Below are 21,915 nucleotides of genomic sequence, written 5' to 3'. Positions count from 1 at the left end.
TTGAATTATTTACCTTTTTAAAAAAATATATATTTTATTGATTTTTTTACAGAGAGGAAGAGAGAGGGATAGAGAGTTAGAAACATCGATGAGAGAGAAACATCAATCAGCTGCCTCCTGCACACCCCCTACTGGGGATGTGCCTGCAACCAAGGTACATGCCCTTGACTGGAATCGAACCTGGGACCCTTCAGTCCGCAGTCTGACGCTCTATCCACTGAGCCAAACCAGTTAGGGCGAATTATTTACCTTTTATAATAATTACCCATCAGAAACACATGAAAATGCATGGCAGAGTGCTTAATTTTTATTTTATTTTATTTTATTTTATTTTATTTTATTTTATTTTATTTTATTTTATTATTTTATTTTATTTTATTTTAATTAAAAATGTTTTAATTTATTTGAGAGAGAGAAAAAGAGAGAAAGGAAACATCAATTTGTTGTTTCACTTGTTTATACATTCATCGGTTGATTCTTATATGTGCCCTTACCAGGGATACAACCTTGGTGTATTAGGATAATGCTCTAACCGACTGAGCTACCCGGCCAGGGTCAGAGTGCTTAATTTTCAATTCAAGTGTGATATTCCTTTTATGATGTCAGATATTTACACATTTTCACATTTGAGGGTAATTCCAATAAAAGTTCTCTTTTGATTTTGTCATGTAGTTGAGATGTGAAATTCACTGTTAGAGAAATTTCTTAAGAGTAACATTTTCTTTGGACTGAAAATGGCCGGTTAATGCTAATATCTATCTTTTAAAAATGTTTTTATTGATTTTAGAGAGAAAGGAAGAGAGAGACAGAGAGAGAGAGAGAGAGAGAGAGAGAAACATTGATCAACCTCCTGCACGGCCCCCACTGGGGACTGAGCCTGAAACCTGGGTATGTACCCTGATGGGGAATCAAACAAGCAACCTCTAGGAGAATTTTCTTTATTATAATACTCTGCAAAAAAATGTTTTTACTTCTATAGAAATATCAATGAACATGACATGAACACGTTTTCTAGATATGCACAATTTTTCTCTGCACTCTCCTTTCTTCTATGTGGAATTCTAAAATATCGATCCGTGTTTTTTTGTTATTATTTTAAATCAGACTGTCAGATTGTTAACTCAGTGCAGGGAGTATATCTCTAGGACTTATTCTTGCCAATCTCCCTTTTATTTATAAAATAAAAAGCCAAATCTTTAACTTCCAGCATCTGAAATTTCTATTTTGCTTCATTTGTGATATTATACCTTTTTTTATAATGTGATGGCTGGTATTTCTTGTACAAGTCTTAGAGTAAAAAGAGTAATGTTGCTCTAGCTGATTTGGCTCAGTGGATAGTGCATCAGCCCGTGGACTGAAGGGTCCTGGATTTGATTCCAGTCAAGTGCATGTACCTTGGTTGCAGGCTTGAACCTGGCTCTGGTCAGGAACCATTCAGGAGGCAACCAATCCATGTGTCTCTCTCATATCCATGCTTCTCACTCTCTCTCCCTTCCCCACTCCCTTCCATTCTCTCTAAAAAGCAATGGAAAAATATCCTCAGGTGAGGATTAACAACAACAATAAAAAGACAGTAGTCTTGTTAATATAGTCCTGTGTTTGAATAGGATTTTATTTCATAAATAATTTATGGTTGTTATTTATTTCATAAATTATGAAATAACATTACTGTTGTTTAGGTTCTTAGCTTAATCATTAAAGTTTGTTTAATTTATAATGTATCTTAAGAATCTTAAGTACCATGTGTACCAATCTTATATAATAAAAGCCTAATATGCTAAGTGTCTGGTCTACTGGTCGACTGTTTAACCAATCAAAGCGTAATATGCTAATGATATGCTAAGGCCACTCAACCGCTTGCTATGACGTGCACTGACCAACAGGGGGCAGATGCTCTGACTGGTAGCTTAGCTTGCTGCTGGGATCCGGCTGATTGGGACTGAGCGAGATGGGCCGAACATGCTCTGGAGCCCTCCTGCAGTCCCTCCCTGGCTGGCCAAACTCCTGTGTCCCTCCCTGGCTCTGACTGTGCACCGGTGGGGTCCCTCAGCCTGGCCTGCACCCTCTCACAAATCTAGGACCCCTCAAGGGATGTTGGAGAGCCCAGGTTTTGGCCTGATGCTGCAGGCCAGGCCGAGGGACCCCACTGGTGCATGAATTTGTGCACTGGGCCTCTAGTAGTTTTATAAGAGAAAGGGTATTTGGAGCAGAAAGAAGCGGAAGTGATAGGGGTTTCTCTTATACATAGAGGTGGCCCACTTTGGTAAATGCTATTCTGTACTTGGAGAATCTCACTCTATCCATCTCTACTAGCTGTCTAGGCATTAAAACTTTTCACTATGGGATTTATGAATGGAGTGGATACTTTTATGAAATGTGCATAAAAGATTGTGGTTTTTAAGAAAATGTGCTGCCTGGAGCAAAGCCCCTATTTCATAACCTAAGTATAACCAGTTTTTATTCCTAATGTGTATGTGGGGTGTCATTTATGGGAGAGCAAAAGAGAGGCTCACTCACAGTATTTATAATGCATCTTTGGAGGGATGATACATTAAAGTTTTACTTGCCAGATGGTTTTCAGACTCTCTCAGTCAATTCTTTACCAGTTGAACTGAGATGGAAATGAGGGAACTGGAAGAAGGTTCTAAAGAGATTGATGTTCAACAACAGAGTGTTTGGGTTACAGCCATTGTGAGAAGGTGAGAGGGTGAAAGTGAAGAGGAACCAAAAGGGTTTGCCCTTCACCCCTTCTCTGGTCAGTTTGTCCGTAAGGACTCCTGGGGCCAGGGGTGGATCAGATGGTGTGGTGGAGGGGTGATAAGTGGCTGCAGCAGGGGGAAGGGACATTTTTGTGTACATTATCTTTTTTTCTGTGGAGTATCTGTATGCTAAATCATACCAACTTGGGTAAATGAAAGTTACCTTATAATTTAATTAACATTTTGTCAGTCTATCTGCTTCTTTTCCTTTCATTTTAATTTTGATTCAGTAAATAAGCTGCAGTATCAGTCATTTAATGATTGTTAAATCTACTATAACTTCTCTTTCTTCGTTTACTTTTAAGTCTTAATTATTTCAAATAATTAAAAAAAATTTATAGCCACTGCATAATTTTATCTTGTTCTCTTATAAAACATTGGTCAAATTAATAAATATATTCTAATCAATATAAAATAAGGATCTTAGATAAAAATTCTTTTATTGTATTTCATTGTAGATAAATTACTTAGCCCTCCCCCCTATAAATATTACCTGTGTAATAAAATGGAAATGTTGGGTTAAACTCTGTTTTATAAAGCTCATCATTGTTCATGATTCATAAATATGGTTTTATAACTCTTAAAGAGAAAAGATGTTGCTGTTTTTGTGTAAAGAAGGGTTATGTCTAGAGGTATGGGAAATCCTGTAGTATTCTTTGTTAGCTATTTTGGATTTGCTGAAGGAGAAAAGAGAAGCGAAAAGAGAAGCCCCAGGCTCCTCAACTGCCAATTCTGAGTTTGGAAGATGGATCTGAGTCAATTCGGGAAAGGTAGGACAAGAGTGCTTATACTAGTAGACCTTTTGTAAGCTGGGCCATAGGGCTATAGTGATGGGGTTGCTTTGTCATTGGATCTGTCTTTGTGTCCTTTCCTCTCTGTTCCCAGTATTGAAGGTGTATTAACTTTTTAAGACAGCAAGCCATACCAAAAGTTCATGCTCTGATTTATTTTACAGAGGCACATATATATTCAGCACCAGTCATGTGCCCACACCATGGAAATCGCGTGAGATCCAGACCTTACTGTTAAGGAGCTATATACTTATACCATGAACAACTAGAGATTTGTATAAGTCAGGATGTAATAAATGGCAAAAAGTTTTTGGTTGTTAAAATACATGCAGTGGAATTCAGGAGTAGAAATTGAACATAACAAGTTGCTAAGGGTTAAATTATTGAGGAAATATTCATGGGAATTCATAAATAACACCTTATGTTTATATGACATTTAACAGGATGCAAAACTGTCATGTTTAACCCTTATTGTAATTTTATGAACCAGCAGTGTAAATCACTACTGCTTTATAAATATGAAATTATCTGTGTAAAAGATGAGAAAATTGAGGTCCAGAGGACACAGGTTTTTTGACTGAGGTTACAGAGTTGGTAAGAGCAGAGCTTAGATTTCATTTACTTTTTTTCTTCATTCATTCACTCATCAACTCTATAGATATTGGTTGCAGGTCTATATGTGCCAGCCACTTGCTAAATTCTGTTCTGTCCTTCAGTCTCATTGTTTAGTAGACCTAAATTCAGCTCTTTTAAGTCTATTAAGTCCCCACCCCCCCCCCCGCCCCAGTTTCCCTGAGTCTTGAGAAGGACTTAGAAGGATGGGTAGAAGTCAGATAAGCATAGAGTTGAGTGATGGGCACTAGGTGAGAAGACACATAAGCAGCGTTGTGGAGGTGAAAATTAATATCGAGTGCATGTGTCTTAAGGATAAGATTTAGAAAAAGGTGTAAACAGTTTAGGTAATTGGGGACCTATAAATTTTGAGTTGTGAGAGTCAGAGGAATAAGTTCTGTGATATAAGGTGTGATATAAGATTGGTCAGGAGCTATAAATATCAGCAGACAAACACTCAATAAGGATTATAAAAAACTAGATTATAGTTTCAAATCTATTACTAATTGTGTGATGTTAAAGAAATAACTTCTTTGAACCTCAACTTTTATATCTGTATGTAAAGTTCTCTGTATAGGTGATGAGCACAGTGTATATTTGATTACATGTTTGTCTGATGAATGAATAAATGAAATGGTGAAAATTACATCTGCTCAATTTATTGGTTATTGCAAGTATTCTCTAATGGTGTTTAAAATTTTGGAAAGTTGCTACTAGTAACAACTTTTTGTATATTTTCTGTTTGTTTTTACAGCTGCTGGACAAGGTCACATAGAATGTTTGCAGTGGATAATTAAAATGGGAGCAGACAGTAATATTACCAACAAAGCAGGGGAGAAACCCAGTGATGTGGCTAAGAGGTATTCCTATCTGCTTTACTTTTTTTTCTTGATTTTGTTTTTAAAGTTTTGCATGTACTCTGTTATACTTAAATCTCTGAAGATTCAATGGGATGATATTGTCAAATGCTGATAGAATGACAATATTCAAGCTGAATAGACATTTGACAGTATATCAACTCTTTTCTCTAAAGCAGTGATTCTTAACTGGGAGGTAATATTGTCTCCTTTCCTGGAGGAGGGTCTTTTGGAAATTTGGGTTTGTCACAATGACTAGCAACCATCTATATATATAAAAGCCAAGAGACCAAAACACTGGAACAACCGGAATGACCGGTCGCTATGATGTGCACTGGGGAGGCCAACCGGCTTGATCAGGGCCCCGATGGGCCCCCATTGGGGTGGGCCGGCCTGACCCCACCTGTGCACAAATTCATGCATTGGGCCTCTAGTCACTAATATTTAGTGAGGTTAGGTCCAAGAATGCTTAAATGCAAAATGTTCTATAGGACTCAGAATAGTGGTGAATAACATAGAATCATCCCACTCAAATGCTGGCACCTCTTGAGAAATATTGTATGATAGAGTTAATCAAAAGGAGTCATATGGGTTTTGAAACAAATTTTGGTCTCAGGTCCTCAAGGAATATTTAGACCATTTTTTAATTTGGTTGTGGGTTTTTTTTTTTTTTTTTTTTTGCTTGTTTGTTTGTTTGTTTTTGTTGTTAATCCTTACCAAAGGATATTTTTTTCCATTGATTTTTTAGAGTGGAAGGGAGGGGGAGAGACAGAGAGAGAGAAACATTGATGTGAGAGAGGCACATTGATTGGTTGTCTCCCAGATGTGCCCCAATCAGGACCAGAGATTGAGCCTGCAACTGAGGTACGAGGTACGTGCCCTTGACCAGAATTGAACCCACAACCCTTCAGTCCATGGGCCAATGCTCTAACCACTGAGAAAACCAGTTAGGGCTGTTTTTTTTTTTTAATTCAACTTTATTATACTTACCATGTTTCAAATGTTACGGTTAGTGTTAGTGTTACAAAGATGAAAAAACACAGTTCTTGCCCTCAAAGGAGCTTAGCATCTTGTGGAGTGAAAAATTATAATTATTGTAATAATCATTATTAATTATAATAATTATATGTAAACATAATTATTGTTAATTTTAATGATTATATTACATTGCTAGAGGCCCAGTGCATGGATTCGTGCACATTGAAAGGAAATTAATTAGAAGGTGGCCGGCGGGAAAAACCAAGATGGCGGCATAGGTAAACACCTAAACTGCTGCCTCGCACAACAATTTCAAAACTACAACTAAAAGACAAAACGGACATCATCCAGAACCACAGGAAGGCGGGCTGAGTGGAAATTCTACAATTAGAAGGAAAGAGAAAAGCACACTGAGACTCAGAGGAGCTGCAGGAGGCAGAGGTAATGAGATGCACGCACGTAAAGGACTGGCAACTGAGTGTGCGGCTGGCCTTCTCAAGCGGGAGGGAGACAAAAGCTCCTGACTGCGCTGAACTCCAGTTCTGGGTGACACTCTGGGGATCCAGACTCATACGGGGTGAAACTGGACTGTCAGGAAAGAGAAAAGCACACTGAGACTCAGAGGAACTGTGGAAGGCAGAGGTACCGAGGCGCACGCGTGCAGAGAGGGCGGGCAACTGAGTACGCGGCTGGCTTTCTCAAGCGGGAGGGAGACTAAAGCTCACGACTGCACTGAACTCCAGTTCCGGGCGAGACTCTGGGGATCCCAACTCAATCGGGGAGAAACTGGACTGTCTGGAAGTGGGAGGAACTCGAGGGTGGCTTTCTCTCAGAGGTGCTTGCAGAGATTACCATGGGACACTAAGACACAGGGGCCTATTAGGGCAGGGCTAACGGGAAACCAATGCTGTCTGCTCCGCCCTGAGATTCCACCTCATCCAAGCTGAGCACAGAGGCTTTTGCAAGTCCTGTCTCATAAGGGTGTCTCCAGCACAGAAGTTCTCCCGTGTAGACACAGCTGATCCTCACAGCCAATTGGCCTGGAGGTCAATTCCTCTAAGTGATACCAATAACAATCAAGGCTTAACTACAACAAGACTGTGCACACAGCCCACAAAGGGGTGCACCAAGAGTGTCCACCTCAGGTAACTGGGGACGCTGAGCCACTGGGCCCTATGGACACCTAGCACACAAAGCCACTCTATCAACTCAGGAAGCAGCCAAAATGCGGAGATCACAAATGAAAGAAATGGAGGAAAGTAAACTACTGGATATAGAGTTCAAAACCATGGTTATAAGGTTTGTCAAGAATTTTCTAGAAAAGGCTGATAAGTTTAGTGAGACCCTGGAGGATATGAAAAAGGACCAACTAGAAATTAAGCATACACTGACTGAAATAAAAAATATTATACAGAGATCCAACAGCAGACTTGAGGATTGCAAGAATCAAGTCAAAGATGTGAAATACAAAGAAGCAAAAAACACTCAACCGGAAAAGCAAAAAGAAAAAAGAATCCAAAAATATGAAGAGTGTAAGGAGCCTCTGGGACAACTTCAAGCGTACCAGCATCAGAATTATGGGGGTGCCAGAAGAAGAGAGAGAGCAAGATACTGAAAACCTATTTGAAGAAATAATGACTGAGAACTTCCCCCCACCTGGTGAAAGAAATAGACTTACAAGTCCAGGAAGCACAGAGAACCCCAAACAAAAGGAGTCCAAAGAGGACCACACCAAGACACATCATAATTAAAATGCCAAGAGCAAAAGACAAAGAGAGAATATTAAAAGCAGCAAGAGAAAAACAATTAGTTACCTACAAGGGAGCACCCATACAACTGTCAGCTGATTTCTCAACAGAAACTATGCAGGCCAGAAGGGAGTGGCAAGAAATATTCAAAGTGATGAATAGCAAAAACCTACATCCAAGATTACTCTACCCAGCAAAGCTATCATTCAGAATTGAAGGTCAGATAAAGAGCTTCACAGATAATAAAAAGCTAAAGGAGTTCATCACCACCAAACCAGTATTATATGAAATGCTGAAAGGTATTCTTTAAGAAGAGGAAGAAGAAGAAAAAGGTAAAGATAAAAATTATGAACAACAAATACATATCTATCAACAAGTAAATCTAAAAATCAAGTGAATAAAAAAACTGATGAACAGAATAAACTGGTGAATATAATAGAATCAGGGGCATAGAAAGGGAGTGGACTGACAATTCTCAGAGGGAAAGGGGTGTGGGAGGTGTGGGAAGAGACTGGACAAAAATCGTACACCTATGGATGAGGACAGTGGGGGGCGGTAAGGGCAGAGGGTGGGGTGGGAACCGGGTGGAAGGGAGCTATGGGGGAAAAAGAGGAACAATTGTAATAATCTGAACAATAAAGATTTATTAAATTAAAAAATATTATTAAATATTTTATTAATAAATATATTAAATTTAAAAAAAAAACACACTTAAAAAAGAAAAAGAAAAAAGGAGGTTGCCGGCAGGGTGGGACTGGGCAAGATGGGCCGACACACCCTGGAGCCAAGCTCCCGCAGTCCCTCCCAGGCTGCCCGCACCTGGGGCGGTGCTGGGGCTCAAAGGGTGTCTGCGAGTGAGTGGGGTTCCTCCAGCAGGTGGGGTCCCTTGGGCTGGCCTGTGGGGATTGGGCTAAAACTGGCAGTCCAACATCCCCTGAGGGGTCCCAGAGTGTGAGAGGGCACTCTGCAAAGCTGCTGTTGCTTGGCAGCTCCTGCATTGATCATCTTCCCCCCTGGTGGTCATTATGCATCATAGCTACTGGCTGGTTGGCTGGCCGCTTAGGCTTTTATATATTACTAGTGGCCCAGTGCATGAAATTCGTGCACATTAAAAGGAAATTAATTAGAGGAAATATTTTAATATTGCCCTTCCTCTATAATAGAAGTATCAGAGATGAAAGAAAATTAGTAAAATGAATATGAAAATCTTCCTCCTGTTAGAGTCTGGGGTGCGCCGTGGGACCCAGAGTCAAGTCCCCACCCACCTGCGCATGCCTCGAAATCGCGTGAGACCCAGACCCGGCTGGCCCCACCTCCATCAAGCCCCGCCAGGCGGGGGGTGCAATCTCAGGTCCCCCAGTCCGGCACCAGGTGGGGGCCACAGCCTTAGGTCCCCCGTCAAGCCCTGCCAGGTGGGGGGCGCAGCCTGAGGTCCCGCATCAAGCCCTTCCAGGCGGGGGTTGCGGCCTGAGGTTCCCTGGCCTGTCACTGGGGTGGGGGGAACAGCCTGAGGTTCCCAGTCAAGCCCCACTGGACGGGGGGGTGCAGTCTCAGGCCCCCCGCCCCGGCCCGGTGCCATGCAGCCTCAGGTCTCTGCTGATTGCTCGTTACAGGAACCCCGCCTCCGCTGTGGGTGCAGCCATCTTGTGTTACGGGAACCCCGCCTCCACTGTGGGTGCAGCCATCTTGTGACAGCGTTATGGTGTGAGGGTCAATTTGCATATTACCTATTTATTATATAAGCTATTGATGTATAAGGTACAGTAAGAACATAGGAGAAAAGTGCCCAAGTCTTCCTATTTGAAAGTTGTGGGGGAGAAATATTAATACAGATGATGGTAAGAGTTATGAAGGAAACTGTAGGACGACAGAATTTATGTAGAAGTCAAGGAAAACTTATTTTTTTGGAGAAAGCAACATTTATGCTGCACTTGAAGGAGAAGGAGCTATAAGAAGACACTTGTGTGTTTGAGGAACTGCATGTGGCTCAGTACCACTTGAATCTAAAGTAGGAGTGTGTGCTCTGGGTAGCTCAGTTGGTTAGAGTGTTTCTGGTTCAATGCCCAGTCAGGGCACATACAAGAATCAACCAATGAATGCATAAATAAGTAGAACAACAAATCAATGTTTCTCTCTCTCAAATCAATAAACTAAAATAAAAAAATAAAGTAGGAGTGTGGGCTAAAAGATGCATATGAAGCTTGAAAGGATGTAAAGACCTAATAATTAAATTGCCATGAAATTTTTATTTGTGAGTTCATGTTTCTTAAAATTTTATCTGGTATTTCTTTGAAGCATTGGAGGGTGGTTTTTGTTGTACTATGTACCTAGGATTGTGATCAACTGAGGCCCACTTTATTTTTATTTTCATAAACAGCTTTATCAAGGTATAATTGCTATACAATGAAGTATACATACTTGTACAGTACAACTTAGTGAATTCTGATATATATAGACACCCATGAAACCTTCACAATCAAGATAGTGAACATAGTAGTATTCATCACCCCCAAAAGTCTTCTTGTGCTCCTTTGTAATCTCCCTCCCTCCCATTGCTGGCTTCCCTAAGCAAACACTGATCTGCTTTTTGTCACTGTAGATTAGTTTGCATTTTTAGAGTTTTATTATGAATGGAATCATATAGTAAGTACTATTATATAGCTGGCTTCTTTAAGCCAGCATAATTATTTTGAGTATTCATATGTATTAGTAGTTCATTTCTTATTGCTGAATAGTATTCCATCAGATGTAGAATTCTATAGTATTCCATAGTTTGATTATCCACTAACCTGTTGAAGGAGATCTTGATTGTATCCATTTTTTGGTGATAATGAATAACACTGCTATAAATATTCACATACAGGATTTTGTGTGAATATAAGCTTTAAGTTTACTTGGGTAAATACTTAGGGGTAGTATTGGTGGGTCATATGCTAAGGGTATGTTTAACTTCATAAGAAGCTGCCATAGTGCTTCCAAAGTGACCATAGGCATTCCAAAAGTCTCTGTTGTCAGGTTCTTTGATTTTAGTAGGTATGCAGTGGCATCTCATTGTGGTTATAATTTGCATTTTCCTAATAAAAATGATTTTGATTTTGAGCATTTTTTCATATGCATATTTTCCATTTGTATATTTTCTTTTGGTGAAGTGAAGTTTAGATCTTTTGTCCAGTTTTTAAAAGTGAGTTGTTTTCTTATTGTTGCTTTACAAGCTATTTATATATTCTGCATACTAGTTTTTTCCTTACATTTTTGTTTTGTAAAAATGTTCTCTCAGTTTGGGCTTGTTTTTTTAATTTTATTAACAATGTCTTTGACGAGAAGAAGTTTTTTTTTTAAATCAATTTGTTCTTTTATGGATTATGGTTTTTTTTTTTTGGTATCATATCTAAGAAATTGTCAATTAAAACGAAGTCACAAAGATTTTCTCCTTTGGTTTCTTTTAGATGTTGTATAGTTTTAGGTCTTACGTTGAGGTCTATGATGCATTTTGAGGTATGCATCCAAGGTGTTTTTTCTTTTCTTTTTTTTTTTAAATATAGATATCCAATCGTAGCACCATTTGTTGAAAAGGCTGTCCTTTCTCCACTTTATTACCTTTGTGTCTTTGTCCAAGTTAGTGTCCATATTTGTGTGGGCTTATTTCTAGACTTCATATTTTGTCTGTTGAATCTACTTGTTTATCTTTATACCAAGATTACATGGGTGATTTAACTCTATGGATGTATCTGGATTAATCATAATTTCTGGCCCACATTTTTTTTTCATTCATGCACCAAAAGGCTAAGTGTAAGTGTAGTGTTGAATCTGGTATAAAGCAAGTACTCAGTAAATGAAAGCTGTTAAATTACAACATAGTAATAGAACTAATGATTTCTGTTAACCTTATAATTTCCTACATATGTTTATTCCTATATCTTTAATGATTTGCAGTACCTGGTGAAAGGTAAGAATATATGTATGTGTATGTGTGTGTGGTTATGTGGTTATGGAAAACATAGAATTTGAGGTTTTTGTGGTTAGTGTAAGGTTTAATCAGAGATGTAAGACTTAACCCGACCGAAACCAATAAGTTGACCAAGACAAGCAGGTTAAAAGCGAAAAATCGCGTTTATTGAAAGCTCTCGGGTGAGGTCCCGCGGTCCGAAAGCACAGGCCGGGGGAGTCACACTTTATTCACCGGTGGGCTACACCAGTGGGCTTAGAGAAAATGAATTCAAATTCTAAGCAAGGCTACAAGCAGAACTTCCCTTTTTATTAAAGAGCCAGCCCTATGTGCATTTGGTTATCTCGCTGCTGGTCTTGAAAACAACACAGTTCTATCCAATTAAAAAATGCACCTGGCATGGCATTGAAATTATGGGCATATCTAGTCTCTGGCCTACAAGGTCAGACAGCTTAAGTTTATCTTCCTCATTATTCAAGCAGGCTAAAGCAGGCTAGAAAGCAAAGTTTGTAAAGTTCCTGCTTTCCCAGCCCCAGACCTTACAGTTAGCGAGTAATTATCCTTGTCCTAAGAGAAAGCATTGAACATCCTAATTAGCAAAGCTGTGGGATAATATGCAGATTACATGCAATTACAACAACTCCAAAATCAAAGGTATATTATTGGAAGCTTCAGAGATGTAGGAAATAGCAAAGAAAATAGAAAATATGGATGGAAAGTCATTATTTTTCCATTAAATTTCAAAGCCATGTCAAGTGTTTTGGGTTGAAGAAGAATCAAGAATAAGGGTGCTAGAGCTATAAGTTAGCCTTAAATCTGCAACCATAACTAACTAATTCTACAATCTAAATTAGGCCATCAGAAAAAGGTAGTAAATGCAGGTGATCAAATAGGGTGGTTTTGAACTTTCTGTTCAATTTAGCAATTATCTTTGGGTCTCCTCTTTCAGTTGGGTTTTTGCCAATAAAAATGATGGAATCTGTCTTTAATGATCTCTTGTCCTTAGTGTTGAATAACTGAGTTTCCCATGTACTACTAGCTGGATATAGTACATCAAATTGGCACTGATATTCAGGTACAGTTTTGTTCCTTTACTGAATGGGTGGGTTGGTGGCATAATGTACAAAGTGTAATTACTTAAATTAAGTTCAAACTGCAGTTTCAGTTTGAAAATTGTGGTTCTTGTTCATTGTTGATTCTTTTCTACAGGTTTGCCCATTTAGCAGCAGTACAGCTATTAGAGGGGCAACAGAAATATGATATAGATGATAATGAAATTGATGAAGATGATATAAAGTGTTTTATAAGACATGGTGTTGAGGGAAGCACTGATGCTAAAAATGATTTATATCTTAATGAGTCGGATAAAACAGATGCCAGAAGTAAGTGTGCCAACTCTCTTGTGATTTGTTCTTTAAGAAATGCCATAGCCATTGTCTTTTCCACAAATTTGAAAATTATCCTAAAGATAGCTATTATATACAAAGTAAAATACTTTCATTTTGGGGGGAACCAGAACTATAATTTTGGTACTAGGTGTTGTTGAACATATAAAAAATGTAAGACATGATCTCTTTCCCTCAAGGAGGAAAATGTTATATAAGAGGAAATATTATTTAAGTGGATCATAGGAAACAGGAAGAGACATCCCAAGAATTTCCATGGTTAGTTGGCAAATGTTTTTACAGATAATAATAGCAGCAAATATTTGTTGTCTACAATGTGCCAGATACTGTTGTAGTTATTGGAGAAACAGTGAACAATATAAAATCCCCAGCATCACCCAGAACTTACATTCTGGTGATGTGGTGGTGACAGATAATAAGAAAATAGATACATAAAGAAAATAAAGTAGGGTAGTGCTATAGATAAGATAACCATTAGAGGAGTCCTCTCTAAAGGAGTGACATTTGAGAAGAGACCTGAGCCTGTAGATGCCATTAACCTATTCTTCTCCACCCATCAAGTTCACAAGCAACAATGTATCCAGATGATGTCAAATGTCCTTAGGGGAGAAAATCACCCCAGGTTGAGAAGCACTACCACACAGGATAGAAGGTTTGATAGTTGGAGAATAGCTAAAAGCAGCTCTCAACATACTTCCTTCTCTCAGTATTCTCTTTCATAGATATTACAGGTAACTAATCATAAAATTTGGGAGCTGGGCTAGTTCTTGTGTTAAATAAATGCAGCATATTTCAATTTTTATATATTTTTGTCATATCGTAGATTATGCATGGTCCTGTAATATACCACTACTCTAAACCACTACTAGTCTACAAACTTTCTTGTTCATAGTTTAAAAAGTCATAACAATCTGATACATCCTCCAAGAGCAGGAGGAGAACCCTTCATTCAGGTTTATCATTGCTTGTTCATCTAAATATTATTTACTGATATTTATCCTTCTGTGTGTATGCCACCTCCTCCCACCTCCTCCCCAAACCACACAGACACTGGCTTTAGAGGAAGAATAGGCTCCAGGATGAGCATCCCACGAGCACCTGTCTAAATTAGGTTTCTATGCAACTCTGTCTTGCAGTGAGAGCTTATAAGAAAATTGTAGAATTGAGACACCTCCTGGAAATTGCTGAGAGCAACTATAAACACTTGGGAGGGATAACAGAAGAAGACTTAAAGCAGAAGAAAGAACGGCTGGAGTCTGAAAAGTAATGTCCTCCAAACTTTAATGGTTTCTTTTTAGTTCTCTCTCTAAATGCCATGTGAGAGTTTGTTGACCAACACTTGTTTTTTTTATCCCCACCAAAGGGCATCAGAGTCTATCCTGTTTTCCTCCTAAGTCCCCACATGGAGAAAGCATTAAGATTTTTTTTGTGTTAAAAAACACATGAAGTATAGCATCTTAACCATTTTTAAGTACAATTCAGTAGTGTTAAATAGATTCACATTTTTGCACAACCTATCTCCAAAACTCTTTTCATCTTGTAAAATTGAAATTCTATAGAGTTGTTTTTTTTTTGAGATCACAGCTACTTTGAGCTTTTCAACCAGCACATCTATAACCATCCCTATCAAATTGGATTGTTTATTCATGAATCTGAGGCCCAGGGCTGTGGTACCTCATCAGAGGATGCTCTGTGTCCAGAGGCAGTGAGCAGTTGCAACCTTTATTCCATGCTCCCTAAGTTGGCTCTCTGCACATTTGGTGCCTCTCTAGTTAATTAATGGCAGCTGGAATAGAGGATGCCTAGTGTTTATTTCTTCCCACTGCCGCTCTGCTTGTCTGTCTGCTTTTCAGAATGGACAGGGAACAAAGGGAGACAGGGGAGGAGACTTTTAATCAAAACTTGAGTCTGTAAAGAGGATTCTCTTTCTCCGCCCTCTCCTTTGGTTGCGTCTCTTTTCCTCAGACTCTTAGAACCTCCTGCTTCCCTTTTCTCTGTCTTCTTCTGAATATAGACTCAGTAAGAGGTCTGGTAAATGCATTCAGAGTAATATCTAAATCTTTGATAAGGGTTATCCTTCTATGGGTACTTGGTAATTTGAGTAGAAGACAAAGCTTTAAGCCAAAATACTCTTATCTTTTAGTGGGTTTTTAGACACTAGGAAACTGGGGCAAAACTTAATTTTTTTAAAAAAACCAGGGGCCTTCTTGATGTCTCACAAATCACATTGTTTAGTTAGCTGTCCATTTCCTCTGTATTGATTACAGTATTCTAAGATATGGAATATTTTTAGTATTGCCCTTTGCGAAAGAGCCTAACTGAAAGTTTTTAGATCCCTTGTAGTCTAGAAAAGTACTTCACAACGGAACAATTCTTTCCTAGATAATGAGTTTTAAATTTTGGTTTCTGTTGCTTCTCTTCCAGGCAGATTATATACTATAGCTACAGCATCCCCCCCCCCCTACTTTTTTTGAAATTTTATTTTATTGTTTAAAGTATTACAAATAGTAGTACATATGTCTCCTTCCCCCCCCCCCCCCATTGACCTTCCCCTGGACTCCCCTACGCCCCCGGCACATGCCCTCACCCCCCTCCCCCGCAGTGTCTTGTGTTAATTGGTTATGCCTATATGCATGCATACAAGTCTTTTGGTTGATCCCCTACCTCCCTCCCCTGCAACACTCCCCAGCCTTCCCACTGTAATTTGACAGTCTGTTCGATGCTTCTCTGCCTCTGTATCTATCTTTTCGATCATCAGGTTATAATGTTCTTTATTTTCCATAAATGAGTGCGATCATGTGGTGTTTTTCTTTCACTTCCTGGCTTATTTCACTTAGCATGATGCTCTCCAGTTCCAACCATGCTGCTGCAAATGGTAAGAATTCCTTCTATTTTAATTGCAGCGTAGTATTCCATTGTGTAGATGTACTATAGTTTTTCAATCCACTCATTGATGGGCATTTAGGTTGTTTCCAAATCTTAGCTATGGTAAGTTGTGCTGCTATGAACATAGGGGTGCTATTATCCTTTCTGATTGGTGTTTCTGGTTTCTTGGGATATAGTCCTAGAAGTGGTATTACTAGGTCAAATGGCACTTCCATTTTTAAATTTTCGAGGAGACGCCATACTGTTTCCCACAATGGCTGCACCAGTCTGCATTCTCACCAGCAGTGCAGGAGGGTTCCTTTTTCTCCGCATCCTCTCCAGCACTTGTCATTTGTTGATTTGGTGATGATAGCCATTCTGACAGGTGTGAGGTGGTACCTCATTGTTGTTTTGATTTGCATCTCTCGGATGATTAGTGACTTTGAGCATGTTTTCATGTGTCTCTTGACTTTCTGAATGTCCTCTTTCGAAAAGTGTCTATTTAGGTCCTTTGCCCATTTTTTGATTGGGTTGTTTATCTTTTGTTAAGTTGTATGAGTTTCCTGTAAATGTTGGAGATTAAACCCTTATCAGTGATAACATTGGCAAATACGTTCTCCCATGCAGTGGGCTTTCTTGTTGTTTTGTTGATGGTTTCTTTTGCTGTGCAAAAGCTTTTTATTTTGATGTAGTCCCATTTGTTTATTTTCTCTTTAGTTTCCATTGCCCTAGGAGCTGTATCAGTGAAGAAATTGCTTCGGCATATGTCTGAGATTTTGCTGCCTGTGAATTCCTCTAGTATTTTTTATGGTTTCCCATCATATGTTTAAGTCCTTTGTCCATTTTGAGTTCATTTTTGTGTATGGTGTAAGTTGGTGGTCTACTATCATTTTTTTTTGCATGTATCTGTCCAATTTTCCCAACACCATTTATTGGAGAGACTGTCTTGACTCCATTGTATGTTCTTGCCTCCTTTGTCAAATATTAATTGAGCATAGTGGTTTGGGTCGATTTCTGGGTTCTCTACTCTATTCCATTTAAGGAAGGCCAAGTGACATAGGAAAACATGCTCAAAGTCACTAATCATCCAAGACATGCAAATCAAAACGACAATGCGGTACCATCTCACACCTGTCAGAATGGCTATCATCACCAAATCAACAAACGATAAGTGCTGGCGAGGATGAGAAGGAAAAGGAACCCTTGTGCACTGCTGGTGGGAATGCAGACTGGTGCAGCCACTGGGGAGAACAGTATGGAGTTTCCTCAAAAAACTAAAACTGGAACTCCCATTTGACCCAGTAATCCCACTTCTAGGAATATATCCCAAGAAATCAGAAACACCAATCAGAAAGGATAATAGCACCCCTATGTTCAAAGCGGCACAATTTACCATAGCTAAGATTTGGAAACAGCCTAAGTGCCCATCAGCAGATGAGTGGATTAAAAAAATGTGGTACATCTACAGAATGGAATACTACGCTGTGGTAAAAAAGAAGGAATTCTTACCATTCACAACAGCATGGATGGACATGGAGGGCATTATGCTAAGCAAAATAAGTCAACCGGAGAAAGATAAATATCACATGATCTCACTCATTTATGGAATATAATGAACAACATAAATTGATGAGCAAAAACAGATCCAGAGAAAGAGAAGCATCGATCAGACCGTCAAACCTCAGAGGGAAGGTAGGGGAGGGTGGAGGTAGGGGGAGAGATTAACCAAAGGACTTGTATGCATGCATATAAGCCTAACCAATGGACACAGACAATAGGGGGGTGAGGGCATGAGTGGGGGGGGGCAATGGAGTGATAAGGACACATATACCTTAATCAATAAAGAAAAAAAGATACTTTATTGTTTAAAGTATTACATATAGTATTACATATGTCTCCTTTTTCCCCCATTCACCTTTCCCTGGCCACCCTACCCCCAGCACATGCCCTTACCCCACTACTGTCTGTGTACATTGGTTATGCTTACATGCATGCATATAAGTCCTTTGGTTGATCTCTTACTCCCCCCACCCTCCCCTGCCTTCCCTCTGAAGTTTGACGGTCTGTTTGATGCTTCTCTGTCTCTGTATCTATTTTTGTTCATCAGTTTATGGTGTTCATTATATTCCACAAATGAGTGAGATCATGTGATATTTATCTTTCTCCGGCTGACTTATTTTGCTTAGCATAATGCCCTCCATGTCCATCCATGCTGTTGTGAATGGTAAGAGTTCCTTCTTTTTTACAGCAGCGTAGTATTCCATTGTGTAGATGTACCACATTTTTTTAATCCACTCATCTGCTGATGGGCACTTAGGCTGTTTCCAAATCTTAGCTATTGTAAATTGTGCTGCTGTGAACATAGGGGTGCTGTTATCCTTTCTGAATGGTGTTTCTGGATTCTTGAGATATAGTCCTAGGAGTGGGATTACTGGGTCAAATGGGAGCTCCATTTTTAATTTTTTGAGGAAATTCCATACTGTTTTCCACAGCGGCTGCACCAGTCTGCATTCCCACCAGCAGTGCAAGGGGGTTCCTTTTTCTCCACATCCTCACCAGTACTTGTTGTTTGTTGATGATAGCCATTCTGACAGGTGTGAGATGGTATCTCATTGTCGTTTTGATTTGCACGTCTTGGATGATTAGTGACTTTGAGCATGCTTTTGTATGTCTCTTGACTTTCTGTATGTCCTTTTTCAAAAAGTGTCTATTTAGGTCCTTTGCCCATTTTTTGATTGGATTGTTTATCTTCCTTTTGTAAGTTATATGAGTTCCCTATAAATTTTGGAGATTAAACCCTTATTGGAGGTAACATGGGCAAATATGTTCTCCCATGCAGTGGGCTTTCTTGTTGTTTTGTTGATGGTTTCTTTTGGTGTGCAGAAGCTCTTTATTTTTTATGTAGTCCCATTTGTTTATTTTCTCCTTAGTTTCCATTGTCCTAGGAGCTGTATCAGTGAAGATATTGCTACAACATATGCCTGATATTTTGCTGTCTATGGATTCTTCTAAGATTTTTATGGTTTTTCCATATTACGTTTAAGTCCAAATAAAAATGGCTACTAACAAGTACCTATCAATAATAACCTTAAACATAAATGGATTAAATGCTCCAATCAAAGGACATCGAGTGGCTAAATGGATAAGAAAACATGACCCATATATATGCTGTCTACAAGAGACCCACCTCAGAACAAGGGACTCACACAGACTGAAAGTGAAGGGATGGAAAAATATATTTCAGGCAAATGGAAATGAAAAAAGAGCTGGGGTAGCAATACTTATATCTGACAAAATAGACCTCAAAGTGAAGGCCATAACAAGAGATAAGGAAAGCCACTTCATAATATTAAAAGGATTGATACAACAAGAGGATATAACTCTGGTAAACATATATGCACCCAATGCAGGAGCACCTAAATACATAAAAAAACTTCTGGAAGACATCAAGGGAGAGATCAGCAGCAATACAATCATAGTAGGGGACTTTAATACCCCATTGATATCACTGGATAAATCCTCTAGAGAAAAAATCAGCAAAGAAAAAACAATCCTAAATGACTCCAAAAGATCAGATGGACTTAATCGACATCTTAAGAACATTTCACCCCAAAGCTACAGAATATATATTCTTCTCAAGTGCACATGGGACATTTTCAAAGACAGATCACATATTAGGACACAGGCAAAGTCTCTTCAAATTCAAGAAGATTGAAATCATATCAAGCATATTTTCAGATCACAATAGCATAATATTAAAAATAACTACAATATAAATAATCAAAAAAATTCAAACACTTGGAGGTAAAATAGCATGTTATTAAACAATGATTGGGTTACCAAAGAGATCAAAGAAGAAGTAAAAAACATCCTGGAAACAAATGACAATGAAAACACAACAATCCAAAATTTATGGGACACAGTGAAAGTGGTCCTGAAAGGGAAGTTCATAGCATTACAGGCCTATCTCAAAAAGCAAGAAAAACTGGTAATAAATTACCTAACTCTACAACTGAAAGAATGAGAAAGAGACTAACAACAAAAGCTCAGAGGGAGTAGAAGGAAGGAAATAATAAAGATCAGAGAGGAAATAAATGACATAGAGATTAAAAGCACAATACAAAAGATCAATAAAACCAAGAGCTGGTTCTTTGAAAGGATAAACAAGGTCCATGAACCTTTAGCCAGATTCACCAAGAAGCAGAGAGAGAGGACCCAAATAAACAAAATCAGAAATGAAAGAGGCAAAATAACAACAGACCATACAGGAATACAAAGGATTGTAAAAAAATACTATGAACAACTCTGTTCCAATAAGCTGGTCAACCTAGAAGAAATGGACATAATCCTAGAAAAATACAACCTTCCAAAACTCAGGAAGAATAAAAAAATCTGAATAGGGCGATAACTATGGAGGAAATTGAAGCAGTAATCAAAAAACTTCCAGCAAACAAAAGCCCTGGGCCAGATGGCTTCACAGTGGAGTTTTACCAAATATTCGAAGAAGAATGAAACCTATCCTCCTCAGACTATTCCAAAAAATTCAAGAGGAAGGAACACTTCCAAGCTCTTTCTATGAAGCCAGCATTACCCTAATCCCAAAATCAGATAAAGATACTACAAAGAAAGAGAATTGCAAGGCAATATCTCTGATGAAAATAGATGCTAAAATCCCCAACAAAATTCTAGCAAATCAGATTCAGCATTACATTAGAAAGATCATACACCATGACCAAGTAGGATTTATTCCGAGGGATGCAAGGATGGTAAAATACCTGCAAATCAATAGAAAACACACACACACACACACACACACACACACACACACACACACACACACCAAAAGAAAAAAGAAGTCTAGATCAATTATGCCATTTCTCTGCTCAGACCCTCCAATGGCTTCCCATTTCACTGAGAGTAAAAGCTCTACTTTATTGGATTCCTTTTACCTCTCTGACCTACTATCCCTTTTATACTTTAAACTATTCCAACCACATGGCCTCTGGTTTTCTTTCAGGTCACCAGGCATACTTCTGGTGTAGGGCCTTTGGACCCATTCTTCTGTGTGGAATGCCCTTCCCCCAGATGTCTGCTTGATTATCTCCCTCATTTCTTTAGAACTTTGCTCAGAAGCACCTTCTCAGTAAGGGCTTCTCTGCCACTGTGTGTGAAGTGTTAATGCCCTCTTCAACAACATTTTATATGACTCTTTCTTGCTTTATTTTTTCTCCCTTGGCATTTATCAACTTCCAACATACCATAATTACTTATTTTCTTTCCTGTGTGTCTTCCTCCACTGCTAAGGCAAGACCTTGAGGGCATATTTGGCCCATTTGGTTTACTGCTGATCCCCAGTGTCTAGATCAGTGCTGGTTCATGTAGCTTCTCAATACATATTTGTCGAGTACACAGTTAGTTTTTGATTTGCCTTAAATACAGTGCATGGATGCTTTTCACTATTACCAAAATCATATTTAGTTCATATTGGAGACTGACTGAAAACAAAATCTGTTTTTGACAGGACTATCCAAGAGCTGCAGGGCCAGCTGCAGTATGAACGACTACGGAGAGAAAAGCTAGAAAGTCAGCTGGATGAATGTCGAGCAGAGGTGGATCAGCTCAGAGAGACCCTGGAAGATACTCAGGTCCCCAATCTCGTGGCGGTGGTTAGTGTCCTACTTAACACATTGATCTTTCTCAAGAAGTAGCATACAAGAGTAATGAAGAGTTCAAGCTTTGGACTGGGGATATCTGGATTTGAATCCTGGCTACAACCTTTTTTGATTTGAGCAAATCATTTAACTTCTCTTTGCCTTAGTTGTAAACTGGAGGTAATAATTTATATTTTCTAGAGTGTTGTAAGGATTAAATGAATACATATCTATGTATATTCCTTCATATATCTATAATAATAAAAGGAGGGTAATATGCTAATTAGACCAGACATCCTTCT

The 21,915-nt window shown here is 38.9% G+C and overlaps 1 protein-coding gene across 5 annotated transcripts in view; it reads left to right on the top strand.

Annotated features, from left to right (window-relative positions):
- The window catches only part of ANKRD42 (ankyrin repeat domain 42), a 58,502-nt gene that overhangs the window by 34,950 nt on the left and 1,637 nt on the right, over positions 1 to 21,915 (top strand). For 4 of the 5 annotated variants that reach the window (XM_080640421.1, XM_080640420.1, XM_080640425.1 and 1 more), the window contains 4 exons: positions 4,917 to 5,022; positions 12,901 to 13,073; positions 14,234 to 14,360; positions 21,484 to 21,628. In XM_080640421.1, the coding sequence (XP_080496547.1) occupies positions 4,917 to 5,022; positions 12,901 to 13,073; positions 14,234 to 14,360; positions 21,484 to 21,628 (551 nt within the window). The remainder of the gene's footprint in view (positions 1 to 4,916; positions 5,023 to 12,900; positions 13,074 to 14,233; positions 14,361 to 21,483; positions 21,629 to 21,915) is intronic. The other variant, XM_080640422.1, reaches the window with a different exon arrangement.

Source organism: Plecotus auritus (assembly GCF_963455305.1).
Source record: "Plecotus auritus genome assembly, chromosome: 9".
Classification (NCBI taxonomy): domain Eukaryota; kingdom Metazoa; phylum Chordata; class Mammalia; order Chiroptera; family Vespertilionidae; genus Plecotus; species Plecotus auritus.
Note: the sequence above shows the minus strand (reverse complement) of the source record. Positions and strands in the feature narration are given on the sequence as shown.